Source organism: Mastomys coucha, unplaced genomic scaffold (assembly GCF_008632895.1).
Source record: "Mastomys coucha isolate ucsf_1 unplaced genomic scaffold, UCSF_Mcou_1 pScaffold21, whole genome shotgun sequence".
NCBI classification, from domain to species: domain Eukaryota; kingdom Metazoa; phylum Chordata; class Mammalia; order Rodentia; family Muridae; genus Mastomys; species Mastomys coucha.
Window position 1 is genome coordinate 116,370,141 of NW_022196904.1, and position 18,879 is coordinate 116,389,019.

Consider the following 18,879-nt stretch of genomic DNA (forward strand, 5'->3'; position numbering starts at 1 on the left):
CTAAGTGCTGGGATTAAAGGCGTGCGCCACCACGCCCGGCTTAACAATAAATATTCTAAGTCCAATTATCAATGCCTGTATTTACACAGGTGTAGGGCCATCCTCTGGAGTCAGACCCCTGAAATACAATGACTGTGACACTCAGGTTTATGCTTTCTCCCTTGTCTGAAGCTCAATGTGGTGCCTCTTGCTCACTGTTCACCCAAATATCTCCTTTCTTATTGTTCCTTGGGTCTCCTTTGTCCCTCAGGCACAAGCAAACAGGACCTGACATCCTTTAACATGGAACTCTCGTCTAGTGGGATCAGTGCGGACCTCAGCAAGGTGCACAGAGATGAGCGGAGGGCTGCCTAGGGCTCTCTCTGATTCAGCTGGCTCAGGAAGACACTCACCCAGCTCCTCTCCTTCCCCGAGCAGGGCCATGCAGTTGTGGGAGCCGTTGGGGCTAAGGATTGGGCCGGGGGCTTTCTGGATCTGAATGAAGACCTGCAGGGTGCCACATTTGTTGGGCATGAACCGCTGACCTCAGATGTGAGAGGAGGTTATCTGGGTGAGCACTTTGCTTTTCTGCTGGGATTTTGTTGTTGTTTGTTTGTTTGTTTGTTTGTTTGTATTTCTGGTTGGAGAGGCCAGAGAGTAGCTCAGACCCATTTTCAAAATAATAGTGGACTCTTGTTCTCCCCCCTTACCCCTCTCTTCTCCTTAGGAGAGGAAGGGTTGAGTCTTCCCATCTGCAGGCTGGCCAGAACTCACTGCAAGCCTGTTATCATAGCCTCCCAAGCCCTAGATTACAGGTGTGAACGTTTTTTATTTTTGTGAGACAAGCTGTTTTGTATTCTAGACCAGCTTGTATGAGCATGCCACAGGGACTGTGTGGAGGTCAGAGGTCAGCTTGCAAGCCTTTGTTCTTCTTCCTACCATGTGTGATCCAGGGGTCAAACTCAGACCATCTACTCTGGCAGCAATAGCCTTTACGTGCTGAGCCTTCTCACCAGCCCAGTTTTATTTAATTTCAAGAATTCTTTTCATCTAGGCATGACGATGACGGCTCAGGCCTATAATCTCAGCATTTGGGAGGCTGAGGCAGGAAGATTGTGAATTCAGAGGACATCATGGCCTAAATAGAGAGACTCTGTCTTAAAAGAAAGGGGAAGGTGGGGGATTGGGATGAGAGGTCAGAGTTTAACAGTTTGTTGCTTGTGTCCAGGACCTGAGTTCAGGTCCCAGCATTCACACTGGGCAGCTCACAACCACCTGTAACTCCAGCTCCAGGGACTCTGATATCCTCTTCTGGCCTTTTAGCACACACACACACACACACACACACACACACACACACACACACACACAAAGTAAAAAAAAAAAACCCAGCCAGGTGAAGGAAGCACACCTTTAATCCCAGCACTTGGGAGACAAAGGCAGGTGGATCTCTGAGTACGAGGCCAGCCTGGTCTACAGAGTGAGTTCCAGGACAGCCAGGGCTACACAGAGAAAACCTGACTTGAAAAACCAAAACCAACCAAACAAAAGTCATGCTAGGCACAGAGAAAAAGAAGCGTGTCTGTCTGCTCATGCCCTGGCGAGGTCTCACCCTGCACTGCTCCAGGCTGCTAGGCTCCTGAGTTGCTCTTCCCAGGCTGCCATGGGGCCTCACCCTGAGGCTCCTTCAGTTCACTCGCTGCAGTCCGCCTTTCGTATTCTCTTGCTGACCTTAGCTTTCACCAGCGGGAAGCAAAGGCCAATGTCTGTGGTTTTCTCTGATTCTCAGAAGCATTTGCATGCAGCTGGTGCTGTTCCCTCTGTCCCTGTCCCTGACCCTGTCCCTGACCCTGTCTCTGTCCCTGTCCCTGTCCCTGTCTCTGTCCCTGTCCCTGTCTCTGTCCCTGTCTCTGCCTCTGTCCCTGTCCCTGTCCCTGTCTCTGTCCCTGTCCCTGTCTCTGTCCCTGTCCCTGTCCCTGTCTCTGTCCCTGTCCCTGTCCCTGTCCCTGTCTCTGTCCCTGTCCCTGTCTCTGTCCCTGTCTCTGCCTCTGTCCCTGTCCCTGTCCCTGTCCCTGTCTCTGTCCCTGTCCCTGTCCCTGTCTCTGTCTCTGTCCCCAACTCTGTCCCTGTCCCTGTCTCTGTCCCTGTCTCTGTCTCTGTCCCTGTCTCTGACTCTGTGTCTGTCTGTCTGTCTGTCTGTCTGTTGTTTAGATTATATACACAGGCTCAGAGGAGGCACTGGATGATTTTCTCTAGGTCATACATCTAGAAAGTCAGGACACTGAGGTCTAAGCCATGTCTCAGACTCCCAAGGGCGTTCCTCAGGTGTACTTCATGGGTATATGAACTGAACAGGGATGAGGTGCCGTCTCTCCCCGCTCCTTGCCTGTGATTTGCTTGTTTTCAGTTGCTCTGCAAAAAAAATCAGAATCTTCGAACCATATTTACTGGTGTGTGTGTGTGTGTGTGTGTGTGTATGTGTTGGGGTGGGGGTAGGGGCGGTGACAAAAATTCCCAACCTGAACTCACTATGTAGACCAGGCTGGCCTTAAACTCAACGATATACCTGCTTCTGCCTCCCAAGTGCTGGAGTTAGAGTGCTTGGCACCACATTTACTTTTAGTTATTTATTGTGGCAACACCCAGAGCAACAGCTGGGGGCATGTGCCTTCTTCCTGCCAAGCCTTGTGACCTTGGCCACAGCAGTGGCTTAGAGGTCTCCACAGCCTGCTTGTTCTGGTCTGGTCACCTACAGGTGCCCCTGCCTATGCACAGTGGTCAGGGGCCAGGCTTGTTTCTCCTGGGGGGCTCTTCTGCCTCCAGAACCACAGTAGCTTGGGCCACCAGAAAGTGTGTGACATGAGAATCATCTTTGGGTGGTTGTGGATGTCATGTGCATTGCTTGCGTAATTTTCAAAGCCTTGGGCTTGGTTTCAGTTTTGAGAAGGTTGAGGACTTCTTTTTTTTTTTTAATATTTGGTGCCATCTTGGTGGAAAGATTTTTGTTTCTAAGAGAGATTTACATATATTTTATTGTATGTGTATAGTTTTGTCTGCATGTATTCCTGCGTACCACATGCATGCAGTACCCTTGAAAACCAGAAGAGGGAGTCATATACCCTGGAATTGTGAGTCGCTGTAGGTACTGGGCCTAGAATCTGGGTTTTCTGGCAGGGTGCAATCAGCCAGTGTTCTTAACTGCTGAGCAAGTTCTTCAGCCCTAAAAGGGTTTTGAACTAACATGTTTAAAAATGGAAGTTTTGCAGGGCAGTGGTGGTGCATGCCTTTAATCCCAGCACTTGGGAGGCAGAGGCAGGCGGATTTCCGAGTTTGAGGCCAGCCTGGTCAACAGAGTGAGTTCCAGGACAGCCAGGGCTATACAGAGAAACATTGTCTCAATAAATAAATAAATAAATAAATAAATAAATAAATAAATAAATAAATAAATAAATAAAATGGAAGTTTCTCAAGTGTCCTTCCCTTCTCATTCTTTTCATGTGAGTAGCCTCTGTGGGAATGCCAGATTCCCTGCTTTGGCCCTAGAGTGTTAAGAGTACAGACGTGTGCCAGCACATCAGCTGTTTGTTTTCAGTGTGCACATCAACTCTGCAGGGGTTTCTCTGTATAGCCCTGGCTGTCCTGGAACTCACTCTGTAGACCAGGCTGGCCTCAAACTCAGAAATCTGCCTGCCTCTGCCTCCCAAGTGCTGGGATTAAAGGTGTGTGCCACCACGCCCAGCTCTTTGCCCTCTTCTTCTGAGCATATTGTATAAATTTCTTATCTTGTTGCTAAGACAATAGATCTGAAAAAAGTAGCAAAAAGAAGGAAGGGCTTGATTTTATCTCAGAGTTTAGGAAGGGGTACAGCTCACCCTGGTGGAGGCATGGTGGCAGGAGGTACAACACACGGTGGTGGAGAGCTATGCTGGCAGGAGTTTGAGGTCTCCATTCATCTGTAGTCAACTCAGCTCGATTACTATTTTTCTTTTTTTTCCGAGACAGGGTTTCTCCGTGTAGCCCTTGCTGTCCTGGAACTCACTCTGCAGTCCAGGCTGGCCTCGAACCCAGAAATCCACCTGCCTCTGCAAGTGCCTCTCCCAAGTGCTGGGATTAAAGGCATGCACCACCACCGCCCGGCTCGATTACTATATTTATTCCATCTAGGAGCTCAGCATGAAATGATACTGCCCACACTCGGTGTGTTTCCCCTCTTTGGTTGTTTAACTAAAAGGTTGGAGAAATGGCTTGGTGATTTAGAACACTGGCTACTCTTGCAGAGGACTGGGGTTTGATTCCCAGCATCCACACGGTGGCCCACAGCCATCTGTAACACCAATTTCAAGGGATCTGAGACCCTCTTCTGGTCTCCATGCTGAGGACGCACAGGGGACACATATGCAGGAAAAGCACTCATGTACATGAAACAAAATCAGTCACATCTCAGCAGATATACTGTGTCCGAAGCAGATGGCTGGCTGCTCCCTGGGCAAGCGTTTTGTTGTCAGTTGAACAGTGCTGGGGTGGCAGTACTTAAGGCTGCTCCTGTCAGGTAAAAGGTCTTTTGGCCATTTCCATCCATCTTGGTTATGAGCTCAGTGTCTTGGGCTCTCATTCTCCCAGCAGCCTTTGTGCTTCTAACTCCAGATGCTTCACCTGTTTTATCAGGTTATACTGTGGCCTGGCTGGCCTCCCGGAGCTCCCGACCCCTGCTGGCAGCAGGAGCCCCACGGTACCAGCATGTGGGACAAGTGCTGCTTTTCCAAGCCCCAGAGGCTAGAGGACATTGGAACCAGACCCAGAAGATAGAAGGAACTCAGGTGAGAGTGACACAAGTGGATTGCTGTGTCTTGCAAACACTGTACATATGTAGGATGAGTCATGCTTGTTGCTTAGAAGAGCCTCGGAGGTAAATGTCATTTCCCAACTCTCTGCCATAAGACACTGAGGCTCCAGGAGCCCGATTTGTCTTAATTCACACGAGGTCAAGACTTGATCCTGCATTTGAGGTGGGGGGAAGGTGGACGTGGTCCAGCAGAGAGGTTGGAGAGGACCTGCACCTCTCGCTGGCCCTGTTGACTCTTCCTCAGATGCCTTGCTGTCCTCACAGATTGGATCTTACTTTGGTGGGGAGCTATGTAGTGTTGACCTGGACCAAGATGGCGAGACAGAGCTGCTGCTGATTGGAGCACCCCTGTTCTACGGGGAGCAAAGAGGAGGCCGAGTGCTCATTTACCAGAGAAGACAGGTAAGAGCCAGGACCCCAACAGTGAGGCAGAGCAGGGTGAAGGTGTGAAGCCCTGCTCAGATCTGGGCTCCTCTGGAGGGCTCTTCTCCTCCACTATGTCAACCACACTTTCAAAACAACAAATAGCAGCTGGTAGTTGTGGTATACCATGCAAGACTGGGTGCCAAGCAGCTTTCTGTTGTTTGATCATCTCCTAAGCACCTACAATCCCTAACGTTACAAATGCGAGCACAAGGCTAAGGAGACTCCATTGTTCTTCAGAGCCACCAGGGCAAGCAGGAGGAAACAAACTATGCTGTACCTAGCCCAGGTCAGCCTGGCAGGGGCATTCTCATGCCTTGAGGGACCTGGCCACACAGTTCTTTGGTGCTCTTCAGTGTACTTACCACAATGCCACATTCTGAGAAAGTTTGCTGCAGTTGAGAGGTTAATATGAGTCTCCTTCCCAGTCGCTGTTCGAAATGGTCTCAGAGCTACAGGGTGACTCTGGCTACCCGCTTGGTCGGTTTGGAGCTGCCATAACTGCCCTGACAGACATCAATGGGGATGGGCTGACTGATGTGGCCGTGGGAGCCCCTCTGGAGGAGCAGGGGGCTGTGTATATCTTCAATGGAAAGCCTGGTGGGCTCAATCCCCAGCCAAGCCAGGTAAGGTACCCTGCCTGCCCATCAAACTGGAATCCTATGTGCCTTGAAGCATCCAAGGTTAACCTGAGCCCGACTTCCTTTCCTGTACCTGGCCTCTCCTGGCTTAGCATCCGTTTCTCTCTTGCACTCAGCGAATACAAGGAACCCAGGTGTCCCCAGGAATCCAGTGGTTTGGCCGCTCCATCCATGGGGTGAAGGACCTTGGAGGGGACAGGCTGGCAGATGTGGTTGTAGGAGCTGAAGGCCAGGTGATTGTTCTAAGGTAAGGTGGGTTTCCTGAATCACCCTGACATCACAAGTCTCTTCCTTCAAGGAGCCCCTGGGGCCGGCCTTCCTTCTGGGGCTCCATGTCTTATCCCAGGCTCAGAGGCCCAGATGGCATCTGCACCCAAGTCTCTGTATGATGTTACAATCTGCTGGCTTGGGTTCTTGGGACCCGAGTTTCTCCATTTTTTGAAGTGGCAGTGACATTTCCTGCTTTGTTACTGGCATGATATAGGAAACTAATTATTATATAGTATGCCTTTAAAAATTACGTTTACTTGTGTGTGTGTGTGTGTGTTTACTTTCATGCACATCCCACACTACATGTGGGAAGCACAACTCTTGAGAGTCAGTTCTCCTTCCACCCTGTGGGTCTCAGGGATCAAACTCAAATTGCCAGGCTTGGAGGCAAGCTCCTCTATTTACCCTTTGAGCCATTTTGCTGGTCCCTTTTAGTTTTGGTGCCAGTTCTGGGGATGGAACCCAGAACCTTGCGCAGTCTAAGAAGGCTGTCTGTCACTGCACGCCACCCTCAGCCCTGTCACCTACTATGTGGTTTGTTTGTTTATTTTATTTGGGAGATTTTGTTTTGTCTTTTCCAGACAGGGTCACAATTCAGTGCAGGCTAGCCTAGAGTTCAGTATGGTAGCCCAGACTGGTCTTGAGGCCAAGGTCTTCCTGCCTCCACGAACTCACCTGGATTAAAGTAGGGATGTACTACCATACCTGCACCTACTGTGTAGGATCAAACACTGGGCCCTGAGTGTGTGTGAGGATACGGATGATGAAAACTTAGAGTGGCAGTTAGACCACTGAGTGCTACAAGGAGGTGAGCCGGCTCCTGTGAGATAGCAGCAGAGGGAGCCCATGAAGGGCTGGGGGTGGAGCTGAGAACTGAAAGATGGGAGTGTGTCAGGCTGGCAGCAGCCTAGGTTAAGAGCTTTACAGAAAGCCCAGCATGTGCCAAGGCCGTAAGAAAGGTGGAAGGCTGACAGGAAAGAGGGCAAGTGTGGCCGGAATGTGATTGCCCCAGGATAGTGGGGTAGGATTGAGACAGGCAGTGCATTGTGGGTAATAAAAAGCTTGAAGTTTATTCTGATTATTATATGGCATGATCTGGTCTACATACTGATTTTCAGGTCAGCCAGGGGTGACAGAGTGAGACCTTGTCTCAAGAAAGAAATATATCACATGGCAATGTATGTATGTCTTTAAGCATATTTCCAATACCACAAAACACAGCATAGAAGCCCCTCATCCCCTGTATCATGTGGCATAACTAGGTCTCTTGCTCCCTCTTAGGGCCTCATTTTCCCAGGCTCTGTGGTCTCCAGTCTTAGGCTTACCAGTACTGGGATTGTAGGTGTGTGCCCACTCTGGTTTCTCTTGTTCACTCTCTCATCAAGAAAACATCTATCTATCTGTCTATCATCTATCTGTCTGTCTGTCTATCTATCTATCTATCTATCTATCTATCTATCTATCTATCTATCTGCTTAGTGTGTGCCCATGGATATTCTCACAGAGGGTGTCAGAGGACATCAGATGAATGTCCACTTTCTCTTTCTACCATATAGGCTCTTGTACTGATAATTTTCTAATTTTGGTTTCTTTATAAATACAGAAATATTATAAAAATATGTTTTCATTTTAATCCTAGGTGTGGGATATGGGGCTGCTTCAGATTGTCCACAGCAGCTATGATTTGCCTCATGCTCCAGCAGGGGCGTGGTTTTTGCCAGCTACAGCTAGTTTCTGCTATTACGTGATGGTTGGAATTCTGGGATCTTTTCAGAGGGTATATAAATGCTGGGCCCCAAGAGGTGGGGTTGCTGTTTGTTGGTTAGTTGAGGAAGGGAATAGAGTTAGATTCAGGGATCTCTTTCTTTCTCTCTTTTTCTCCCCTCTGTCCTTCTTTCTCTCCTATCTAATGTTAGGGAGTTGAAAGTGTGGAAATAGGGTGGAGAAATGTGGAAGAAAGAGGGACCCATAAGTAGCAAAGGCCAGCTACAGATTCTCAGACTCGGTAGAAGGTGCCTTCACCTGTATAACCACATCACAGGCATGGTTTTTGAAAGAGTATGTTTATTGGGCTGTGTGTGGTGGCTCACTCCTTTAATCCTAACACTTGAGAGGCAGAGAGGAAGGTGGGTCTTTGAGAGTTCTAGTTCAGTCCAGTCTACAGAGCAGGTTCCAGGCCTGCTCTGAATGTATAGTGAAACCTTGTCTCAAAACCCAGGAGTTATGCTTGTTTATTTATGTACTGTGTGTGTGTGTGTGTGTGTGTGTGTGTGTGTGTGTGTGTGTGTGTGTGCATATATATGTGTGTGTCATGGTTCAAATGTGTAGCTGTATGAGCTCTCTTTCTACTATATGGTTCTTGGGGACCAAACTCAGGTCATTAGGCATGGTGTGTGGCCTTTACCCTACTGAGCCATCTCACTGGCCTTGATTTCTCTGATTTCAAAGGTCATTTAAAAAAAAAATGGAAAAAATGGATCATAAGGCTGTAGTGAACTAGGGAAGGCCTAATTGTCACTGCTGCTACTGAGAGACTTCTGACTATGACATGGAAGGAGAATCCTCTGTCATCTGTGGGACAGAGCTCCCAAATGTGTGTCACAAGCCTAGTGGGATGTGCCCACGGGAGAGACTTAGTGGTTTTCTGCTCTACAGCTCGAGGCCGGTGGTGGATGTTGTCACTGAGCTGTCCTTCTCCCCAGAGGAAATCCCAGTGCATGAGGTGGAGTGCTCCTACTCAGCCAGTCAGGAGCAGAAGGAAGGCGTCAAGCTCAAGGTGTGCTTCCAGATCCACCCCCTCACGGCTCAATTTCAAGGTCAGTTCCATCGCACTTCCAGAAGAGCTGCCCACAAACCCAGCATGGGGAGGATCTCCCATCATTCATCTCTTGCCTTCCTCCCTGCCCAGGTCGCTTGCTTGCCAATCTCAGTTACACCCTACAGTTGGATGGCCATCGGACGAGGAGTCGAGGTCTGTTCCCAGGAGGAAGCCACGAGCTGAATGGGAACACATCAGTCACCCCAGATAAGTCCTGCCTGGACTTCTACTTCCACTTCCCGGTAAGGGAGCCCGTGCTGGGGACCTGGGAGGGGCTGACTGCAGTGAGAAGCAGTGAGGGTGTATAGGCTTAGCTCTATCACCATACAGCTGTGACAAGTGACATTGATTTCTTTGTCCTGCCATTTCCTCCGCTGTTCAGTAGTTGATGTAACACTCTTTAGGGGTGTCCTCTCTAGTCTTCGTTATATCTGAATGCACTTTTGGTTTGTTGGAGACAGGGTCTTGCTGTGTGACCCTGTCTGGTTTATGAGTACAAGCTGCCCTTGTACTCATGTCTTCCTCCTGCCTCAGCCCTGAGTACTAGGGTTCGAAGTATGTACTACTGTGCCTACAATAGCTTCGTTTGTTTGTTTGGGTTGTTGTTGTTTGAGACAGGGTCTTTCTATATCCCTGACTGTTCTGGAACTCATTATGTAAGCATGGCTAGCTTCAGACATAGAGATCCTCATACCTCTGCCTTCTGAGTGTTGGGTTTAAAAGCATGTGGCACTATGGTCAGCCTGGGCTTTCTGATGTGGTGAGAATTATGATCACTTGGCATTTTCTTCTCTTCCCTTCCCTCCCCTCCTCTCCCTCCTGTATTAATGCTGCACTCAGCTTCCCCGGTTATAACAGTGTCTTTACTTACCTGATACATATGGAAATATTTATTTACTAGCACTCCTATCAGGAAGTGTGATTCTTATTTGAGACAGAATCCCACTACTGTAGCCTGGAACCCACGTATGTAGGCCAGGCTGGCCTAAAATTCATTAAGATCTGGGATTAAAGGCTTTTCTCTGTGTGTCCCTAACTGTCCTGGAACTAGCTCTGAAGACCAGGCTAGCTTCAAATCCAGAGATCTGTGTACCTCTGCCTCCCAAGTGCTGGGACTAAAGGCATGTACCACCATCCAGATTCCATTCTTCCCCCAAAGGTTTATTTGTATATGTATTTTGAGTGCTCTATCCGCATGTATAGCATGTATGACAGTATACCAGAAGAGGGCATCAGATCCCATTATGGTTGTGAGCCACTTACATCATGCTGGAAGTTGACCCCAGGACCTCTGGAAGAGGAAAGCAGTTGATGCTCTTAATCCCTAACCCATCTCTCCAGCTCCTGGTCCAATTTTTTTTTTTTATTTTTGTTTTTGTTTTTTTGAGATGGGGTTTCTCTGAGTAGCCCTGGCTGTCCTGGAACTCACTCTGTAGACCAGGCTGGCCTCGAACTCAGAAATCCGCCTGCCTCTGTCTCCCAAGTGCTGGGATCAAAGGCATGCACCACCACTGCCTGGTGGCCCAATTTTTTAAAAATATTATTTTGGGCAGTTTCCAAAATGTCCCAATGGGGTTTGCTTGTTAGTCATTTCTTCCACAAGGTTTCTTCCTTGGGATGTGACACACAGAGCTGGAAGCGTTACCCCGGTAGTTGGTACCCACATTGAACAGTCAGCCACTCACAGTCTCAGTTTGTTCCTAGTTACATTCTGTGTCTCTCTGCTCCTCACACTCTATCCTTCTCATTCTGGAAACTTAGAATACAAATTTGCCAGAGAAGACATGGCTTGGGGGGGCCTGAGCCTTGGGTCTGGGTGTGTGGGTTCCTAGTTCTGTTCCACTAATTGTCTGAAGACAATTGGCTCAGGTTTTAGGCTCCTTAGGCAAAGATCAAAGTGGAAGTCTATCTGTGCTCTTATGGCCAACTCTGTTGTCAAGGACTTATAGCCCTAATTGTTCTGGAATATTCTTGCATAAAGTTTGATAATGGGTGCCTAGAACAGAGATATACATAATATGTATTATATGTACATATATTATGTATATGGATGTTTTGCTTGCATGTACATCTTTGTACCACTTGCATCCCTGCTGCCTAAGAAAGCCAGAAGGCATTGGATGCCCTAGTTCTGTAGTTACTGATAGTTGTGATCCATCATGTGGGTGCTAAGAACCAAACCTAGGTCCTCTGGAAGAACAGCCAGTACTCTTAACAAATATCCCATCTTTCCAGCTCCCTAGGGCAATTTCTAAAAAATCATTTGAAAAATATCTTGCTCTGTTTCCCAGGCTGGCCTGAAGCCCTTGGTGGCCCTCTTGCCTCAGTTTCCTAAGTCCTTGTGTTACAAGCACGAATCACCATGACTGGATCAACTTAATAATGGTGTCTTAGTTAGTTTTCCATTGCTGCGAAGAGACACCATGGCCAAGACTACTTAGAAGAATTTGTTGGGGGCTTGCTTACAGTTTCAGAGAATGAGTCCATGTTTGTCATGGCAGGGAGTGTGGCAGTAGGTAGGTAGGCAGGCACTGAAGTAGCTGATAGCCTACATCTGTTCTACAAACAAGGGACAGAGAGAGCCAAGTGAGAATTACATGGGCTTTTGAAACCTCAAAGCCCAGCCCAGTGACACACCTCCTCCAACAAAGCCACACCTCTTAACCCTTCCCAAACAGTTCTACCAACAGGAGACTAAGTATCCAAACATATGAGCCTATAGGGGTCATTCTCATTCAAACGAACAAATGGTACAAGTGCTTCCACTACAAGCCTATGGGAAACTGTGGGATTGATTAGTGATGTCTGGCATGTGCTGGGAAGCCCATTATAAACACTGGACACAGTAAATTTGCTTAGTGTATTTAAGTGTATGCAGTGGAAAGTGATAAGGTCTTAACGTATAACTACTAGACTCTCACCACTGGTGAAGCACAGTGATGATGCGCACGCTCTTGGATGAGGCTTGCTCTCAGATTCATCATGACAGTGTGTTTTTGCCCTCAGATCTGCATTCAAGACCTCATCTCCCCTATCAATGTCACTCTTAATTTCTCTCTTTTGGAGGAAGAAGGAACACCAAGGGACCAAAAGGTGGTAAGACGATGGAGGGATGGGTGTTTAAGACTGGAAAATCTGCTTAGCAATAGTAAAGCTATTATGCGTTACTTAAGCAGGAAGGGAATTCATAGGAGTTTGTATTAAAAGCAGCTTTGGAAAGAAGGGAACCTGGGTGGCTCTAAAGGCTCTGAGGAAGAAGAGATAATGGGTGGAGTCTGGAGGGTCCCTTCAGCGAGCCTGATCCAGGTCCCAGCTGGGCATCGGCTCTAACCCTGTTACATCCCAGCACTGCGCAACACCTACATTCCAGGGAGAGAACCTGAAGGCCTAGCTTTGAGCCAAGGGCTGTTCCTTGTTGCTAACACAGAGCACCTTAATTACCTTCCTCTCTCTTGTGTACTCAATGCCAAATTGGGATGCTATAAAACAAGTGGGGGAATATCTATCCTAATTCCATGGATCAGACTCCCTATGCAGTGCCAGAAACATGGTGTTCTCTTTTGAAATTCTTGACAGTAGAAGGTGGTTGGGCTGGTGAGAGGAAACGGGGTCTGGAGGAAGGAAGGTGGCCTGGGAACCTGATTGTGGACTTTCCTGGGAAAGCCTCAGTGGGTTTGATTTCCATCCATTGTGAGACTCTTGCAGAACTAGAGGATCCCTCTATGGTGGTCGTCAAGCCTATTTTGTGCCTTTGGCATCATATGATGGGGACATCCTGCCACCCCACCCCACCCACAATCCTGGGATTTGGCGATAAGGGCATTGGACTTACGAGAAGCAAGCACAATGTTCTGGCTGCTACATATACATTTGAGCAAAGTTGACTGGGGCCCACTCTGTGCCGTGCCACCTCTGAGTACTTGCTCTGTTGCGGCTCATACATGTGACCCTGCTCTGGAGGAGCTCACTGCCTGCTGCCAGAGAAGCTATGGTCACAGTCCTCTTCAATGGTGCTGCTGCTAAATTGGGGACCAGGCTACAGTAATGTATGCCAGAGATCTGAGGGGGTAAGACAAGGCTGCCTATGGGGGTGACCCAGAAGTCCACAAGAGAAGGACAGGCAAGGGTTGAGAAAGACCATAATGAGGGATAGGCAAAAAGATGTTGGAGACCTTGGGGTGATGAGGTCAGAAGGCTTAGGTCCTAGCTATTAGAGATTGTGGAAACATCAGGGGCTCTTCATGTAGGAAAAGGAAATGTTATATTTTCATGAGCTTAAATTTTTCATATTTATTATTTTAATTTTAAATGTGTGAGTGTTTTGCCTGCATGTTTGTATTTGCACTACATACGTGTGTGGAATTAGAATCACAGCTTGTGTCTGGACAGACCACACCAGGCCAACACAGTTCCATGTGGGAGGTTTATTGTAGGGGAAGAGGACAAAGGTGGCAATGAAGATGAAGGAGAAATGGGGGTGGGGGGAGAGGGAGAGGGAGAGGGAGAAGAAAAGGAAGGGGGGGAGAGAGAGAGAGAGAGAGAGAGAGAGAGAGGGATCAAGAGCGAGTGCAGAGTTCAGAAGGAATCTGCCTTTTATTTGCGTTGTGATATAACTGCTCACAGGTAAAGATGGGAGGTGAGCCAAGTGGATTCTGGGAATGTATGGCAGTTGCCATGGCAGTGTGTGTGTGTGTGTGTGTGTGTGTGTGTGTGTGTGTGTGCTTGCGTGACGTCACTGGGTTCGGAGATAATCTACCACGTCAGTTCCTGATACCAACAATGTGCATATGGAGGTCAGAAGCAGATATCAGAGCCCTTGAACCTGGAGTTTTGAGTTACTGTGTATGTGGGCACTGGAAATTGAATCCAGGTCATTTGGAAGAGTGGTCATCCCTCTCTTCAGCTTCTCTTGGGTGTTTTTAGTGCCAGTGGCAGAAACTCAACTAAAACCCAACGTAAGTAAGAAAAGCCATTGACCAATCCAGCCTGAGGCCTAGCTTTATATGTTTTGTATCCAGATACCTGGGCAAAAGACATCACGAATCTTTCTCTCTACCTCCTTTATATATCCCAGACTGCTGTGGAACTTTCTGTGAAGCTTAGGTTGCCTTTGAACTCCTGGCTTATATGCCTCCACCCCTGAATCCTGATTACAGACATGGGGCCTGTGCCAAGCTCAGGAAGTCTACTCCATGGTTCATGTAGCCCATTGTCCTTGCATCGGTACCTTTGTCCGACCTCTGACACCTTCCCTTTGTTGTGATCTAGTCATAGTCATACCGCTCACCCAGTGCCAGGGGCCAGGCCTTGGTCAAATGCATGCCCCTATGTATGGGGCAACCAAAGCCCTGTGGGGTGGGATTAGATATTTAGGGGGTGGGAGGAGACATTGCTGCTGTCACGTAGACATTTAAGCAGCTTGTTCCTGCAATGATGTGGGCTGCCCTGCAACAACAGGAACCTGGAGGGAGGAAGGACTAGGCAAGAGTCAGGCTTGCAGCAAGGCACTCTGTGGGAGTGGGGAAGGGGGATGCCTTAAGGGAACTCTCTAGAGGCAGAGTTGCTGGGAACTTGAGATGTGCAGAGATGCAAAAGGCAATGGCTTCTGGGTGGGTGATGGTTCTCCCCTGCAGGGAGCACTAGAGGGAGCACAACTGTGTCAGGAAAGGGGACTAGAGAATTCAGCCTTAGAATATGTGGGATCTGGGCTCTGAATCACACAGAGGGAGCTAGAGCTGTTCTAGCAGGGCCACGATACCTGCTGGGCCTGCTCAACTTCAAACAAGAGGTTTACAGTAACCCTAGCTATTATCTGAGTGTTTGTTGTTGTTGTTGTTCCTTTGTTGTTTGTTTGGGGGGAAGGTTGTCTGGAATGCTTGATAATCCTGCCTGTTTCTCAATTACTGGGATTACAGGTATGAGCCACCACACCCAGCCAAGAGTAACATACATCAAAAAAAAATTATTGTATTACAAATATTGAGTGTGTGTGTGTGTGTGTGTGTGTGTATGTGTGTGTGTGTCTGTCTGTCTGTCTGTCTGTCAGAGGATAACTTGTGAGAGTCAGCTCCCTCCTTCCACTGTGTAGGAAGTCTTTTTCCTGTATGAGGCAGGAGGAGACTGGTGTGGCTCCTGAGATTCTAAATCAGGAGTCAACAAACCAAAGAGCACGTGCTTTTTGCTTCTAGGGTTGTGTGGCTTCTGTGGTGGCTACATCTTGTGCTCGAAGATGCTTGGGGTGTAGCTCTCACATCTGTGCACCTGGCCAGGGCAGACTGAGCAGCACACACAGCTTCCCCTTGAGGAATATTTCCTTAAAAAGCTACATAGCACTTTTACCGATATCCCAGGGATTAAAAGACAGTCAACATTATCACACTCAGCTGCAAGAAAGGCTAAGAAAAGCAGTCTAAAAACTGAAGATGTAGCCGGGCAGTGGTGGCACATGCCTTCAATCCCAGCACTTGGGAGGCAGAGACAGGTGGATTTCTGAGTTCAAGGCTAGCCTGGTCTACAGAGTGAGTTCCAGGACAGCCAGGGCTACACAGAGAAACCCTGTCTCGAAAAAAAAAAAAAAACAAAAAAAAACAAAAAACAAAACTGAGGATGTTTTTTGTTTTGCTTTGAAATGGAGACTGTTTTAGAAGCAAGAGGTGAGGACCCCTGTGTTAGGGCTGCCAGTAGTCTCTGCCTCAGCCTCTCATGGAAACGCAGCACATCAGGACCCAGCACCTGATGTCACAGTCAATATCAAGAACGCCTTCCTGGGAAATGTCATTAGTTCTGGGTCTTATAAAATGAATGGATTAGCTGTGTGTGTGTTGGGGGTACTGATATGGCCAAGTTGTGTGTGTGTTGGGGGTACTGACAGGGTCAAGGGAGATGGGAGACAGACCTTACTTCTTTCAGAAAAACCAGCTGAGGTGGTCAAGGCTTTGGACGCCATGTGGCTCATGGTTGCCTGGGTAGTGAGCAACCATGTGAATGATGAGGTGGATGGAGAGCCATCACCAGCAGAGAGCACTAAGACTTTCTCCATTCAGAGAAGAGTCTGGAGGCTGGAGTCTTCTAGAAGATCTAGCTATGATAACCTGTGAAGACCTTCTAAGGTTTCACTGTCTTTAGAATATAATCTCAGTGCCCCAGAATTACCCACAGGCTTAATGGAACCTGAACTGTGTTCTGCCTTTTTGATCCTTCTGATGGACTGTGCTGAAGTTAGAACTGTTCCCTGGGGGTAGTGGGGGGGGGGTGAGGGATGGCAGGAGGCGCAGTCTGTCATGCCTCAGGGCCTATGTATCCTCTCGACTTCCTTCTCCATTTTCTTCACCTGGCATCCTCTTACTTTTGTGGTGCCCTAGTCAGCGTTCTGTGATGGTAACGAATACTCAGAGAGATAATCAAGTTATAAAGAAGAAAGGTTCATTTGGACTCATGATCTCAGCCATTACAGTCCGAAATCATCAGTTCTGTTGCTTTGGACCTATGACGGGTGCATGTTATGGTGGGGAGTGCACTGTAAAGCTACTGTCCCTCATCGCAGTGGCTGGGAAGTAAAGAGAAAGGAGGGAAGAGTTGGGGTGCCAGTGCCAACTTCAAGGACACACCTCCAATGGCATAACATTCTCCAACTACAAGCTAGCTCGTAGAGGCTCTGCCACCTTCCAATTACAACATAGTCTGGGACCAGGCCCTTAACACATGCAGAGGTGGGCAATCTAGATCCAAGGACAGCAATTAGTGGGGATGCCCTTGCTTCAGGACACTTCCTTTTCTGGGTTAGGAGTCCTTCTTCCATGCTCTGAAACTTTCCTGTACTGTCTCATCATAACGCCTCACCCACTGTGGAGGGTCATTTCTCCCTCCGTGCCTATTTTACAGGCTGACGTGTTACCAAGTGCCCAGAAATGAGGGTAGGGTGGAGGCTAGTCTGGAGGGAAAACTCGAGAAATGCTGGGAAAAAAAAATGGCATTGAATTTCTAGGAGCTGGAGAGCAGGCCTAGGAGGATGAGGGGATTGGCAGAGGCAAACTACAGAAAAAGAGCAGGCAGGGAAGGCCAATGTTGAGCATCCAAGAACTCTTGCCAAGGGTGGAACTGTAGGCTGCTCTGTCCCAGTCCAGATGCCCATTGTGTAGCTGTCACTAGAGAAGGACCATGTACCTGGCCGCGTATGGGTAAGGCTGTGGAAAGCCCACAGTCCTTCCAGCTGAGCCCAGAGTCTCTCTTGTGCCATCCAGCACAAGAACTCCTCACTTACCTGGGCACCCTGTCTTCACTCCTCCATGTCCAACAGGGCAGGGACATGCAACCCATCCTGAGACCTTCCATCCACACAGTGACAAAGGAGGTAAGAGGAGAGAGTGGCAGACAGGTGGTGGGCTTGCGGACTTTGTCTGGCTCTGCTGGGTCTGGGGCCTGAGCCTCCTTCCTGGTCCCTTCTTGACCTTTCAGATCCCTTTTGAGAAGAACTGTGGTGAAGACAAGAAGTGTGAGGCAGACCTGGCCCTGTCTTCCCCTGCCAGGTCTGTGAGCCTTTGTCCCTTGACGCCTTCTCCAGTTTAATTCCATCTTCCCTTGATAGCTGCAAAATATACTGAGACAGTGTCAAAAGGCCCTTCACCCGTGGGCTGTGTCCACTAGGAGGGGCACTTCCTTCTCTGAGAAAGGCCATCATTAGCAGAGCTTGCGTTGGGGTAGATCATGTTAGGACACTGAGCTGAGCATCGGAGCTGGTGTTTGTGGCTGGCCTGCTCCCTCATCTCTGAAGTCCTCACCTTGATGCTGTTTCCTACTGTCATGGTCCCATGATTCTGATCACCTCCACCTCCCAATCCCCAGATCCGAATCCCTGCGTCTGATGGCCTCTGCCAGCCTTGCTGTGGAGTGGACCCTGAAGAACTCAGGGGAAGACGCATACTGGGTGCGACTGGACCTGGACTTCCCTCGGGGACTCTCCTTCCGAAAAGTGGAGATGCTTCAAGTGAGCCCCAGGATTGCCTGAGTGGGTGGGCTAATGTGTCACATCTGCATTCCCAGCCTGGTGGTGCTCATCAAATTCTGATTGCAGTTAAGCCGGAGGGGGGGAGCTGGATGTTGTTGGAATAGGGCTGGGGAAATGGCACGGTCAGAGTAGGTAAACAGTTTAGTTGCACGCATGGAGACCTGAGTTTGGAGATAGGGTCTCATTATGTAACCCTGACTTGGAACTCATAAGAGATCCACCTGATTGCTGGGGTTAAAGGTGTGAACCATTATGCTCAGCTAAAGTAATGAATAAATAAGAAGGAAAGACAGAGAGCAGAGGGCCAGAACGTGACTCTAGGGTGGTGTCTTGGAAACGTGCAGTTCCATTCTTCTGATGGCTGACATGCTGTGGAGTAGCACTGTGCATTGTTTTGAGTAGACCTTTGAGGGGCTGCAGCTCTCAGAGTGCTTGCCTAGCATGAATGGAGCCCTCTGTTTCTTCCAGCACTGAATCCAGCAGGGAAGGGTGGTGCCTGCCTGTAACCTCTGCACTGAGGAGATGGATATGTGGATGAGGGATGGAGGGTGCAGGGGTTGGGGGAGTGGAGGCTGGCAGGGTAGAAGGGCAAGCTCTCCTTCACTACAGAGTTAAAGACTGGTCTGGAATCCTGAGACCCTATTGCCAAAAAGACAGAACTTTTACTTTCAAATACTGTGTTAAAAATCATAAGCGGTCACCATGGAAACACAGAAATTACAGAGACATTCAAAGAGTTTGTATGGACAGCTCAGCAATTACTACATGTTTGTCTGTCTGTCTTTCTGTATGCGTGTATGTATTTTGCAACACCGACAATTGAATATAGGGCTTTGAACAAGCAATTTCTGTTCCTTTTGTTTGTTTGCTTGGTTTTTTTGAGACAGGGTTTTTTTTTTTT

At 48.5% G+C, this 18,879-nt stretch overlaps 1 protein-coding gene across 4 annotated transcripts in view; it reads left to right on the forward strand.

The window, feature by feature from the left end:
* Itgal (integrin subunit alpha L) overlaps window positions 1–18,879 on the forward strand; it is a 40,903-nt gene that overhangs the window by 10,677 nt on the left and 11,347 nt on the right. For 2 of the 4 annotated variants that reach the window (XM_031388388.1, XM_031388387.1), the window contains exons 10-21: window positions 251–324; window positions 418–550; window positions 4,645–4,796; window positions 5,087–5,224; window positions 5,674–5,871; window positions 6,003–6,133; window positions 8,812–8,972; window positions 9,065–9,216; window positions 11,981–12,070; window positions 17,271–17,324; window positions 17,429–17,499; window positions 17,816–17,957. In XM_031388388.1, the coding sequence (XP_031244248.1) occupies window positions 251–324; window positions 418–550; window positions 4,645–4,796; window positions 5,087–5,224; window positions 5,674–5,871; window positions 6,003–6,133; window positions 8,812–8,972; window positions 9,065–9,216; window positions 11,981–12,070; window positions 17,271–17,324; window positions 17,429–17,499; window positions 17,816–17,957 (1,496 nt within the window). The remainder of the gene's footprint in view (window positions 1–250; window positions 325–417; window positions 551–4,644; window positions 4,797–5,086; window positions 5,225–5,673; window positions 5,872–6,002; window positions 6,134–8,811; window positions 8,973–9,064; window positions 9,217–11,980; window positions 12,071–17,270; window positions 17,325–17,428; window positions 17,500–17,815; window positions 17,958–18,879) is intronic. The other 2 variants (XM_031388389.1, XM_031388390.1) reach the window with 1 other exon arrangement.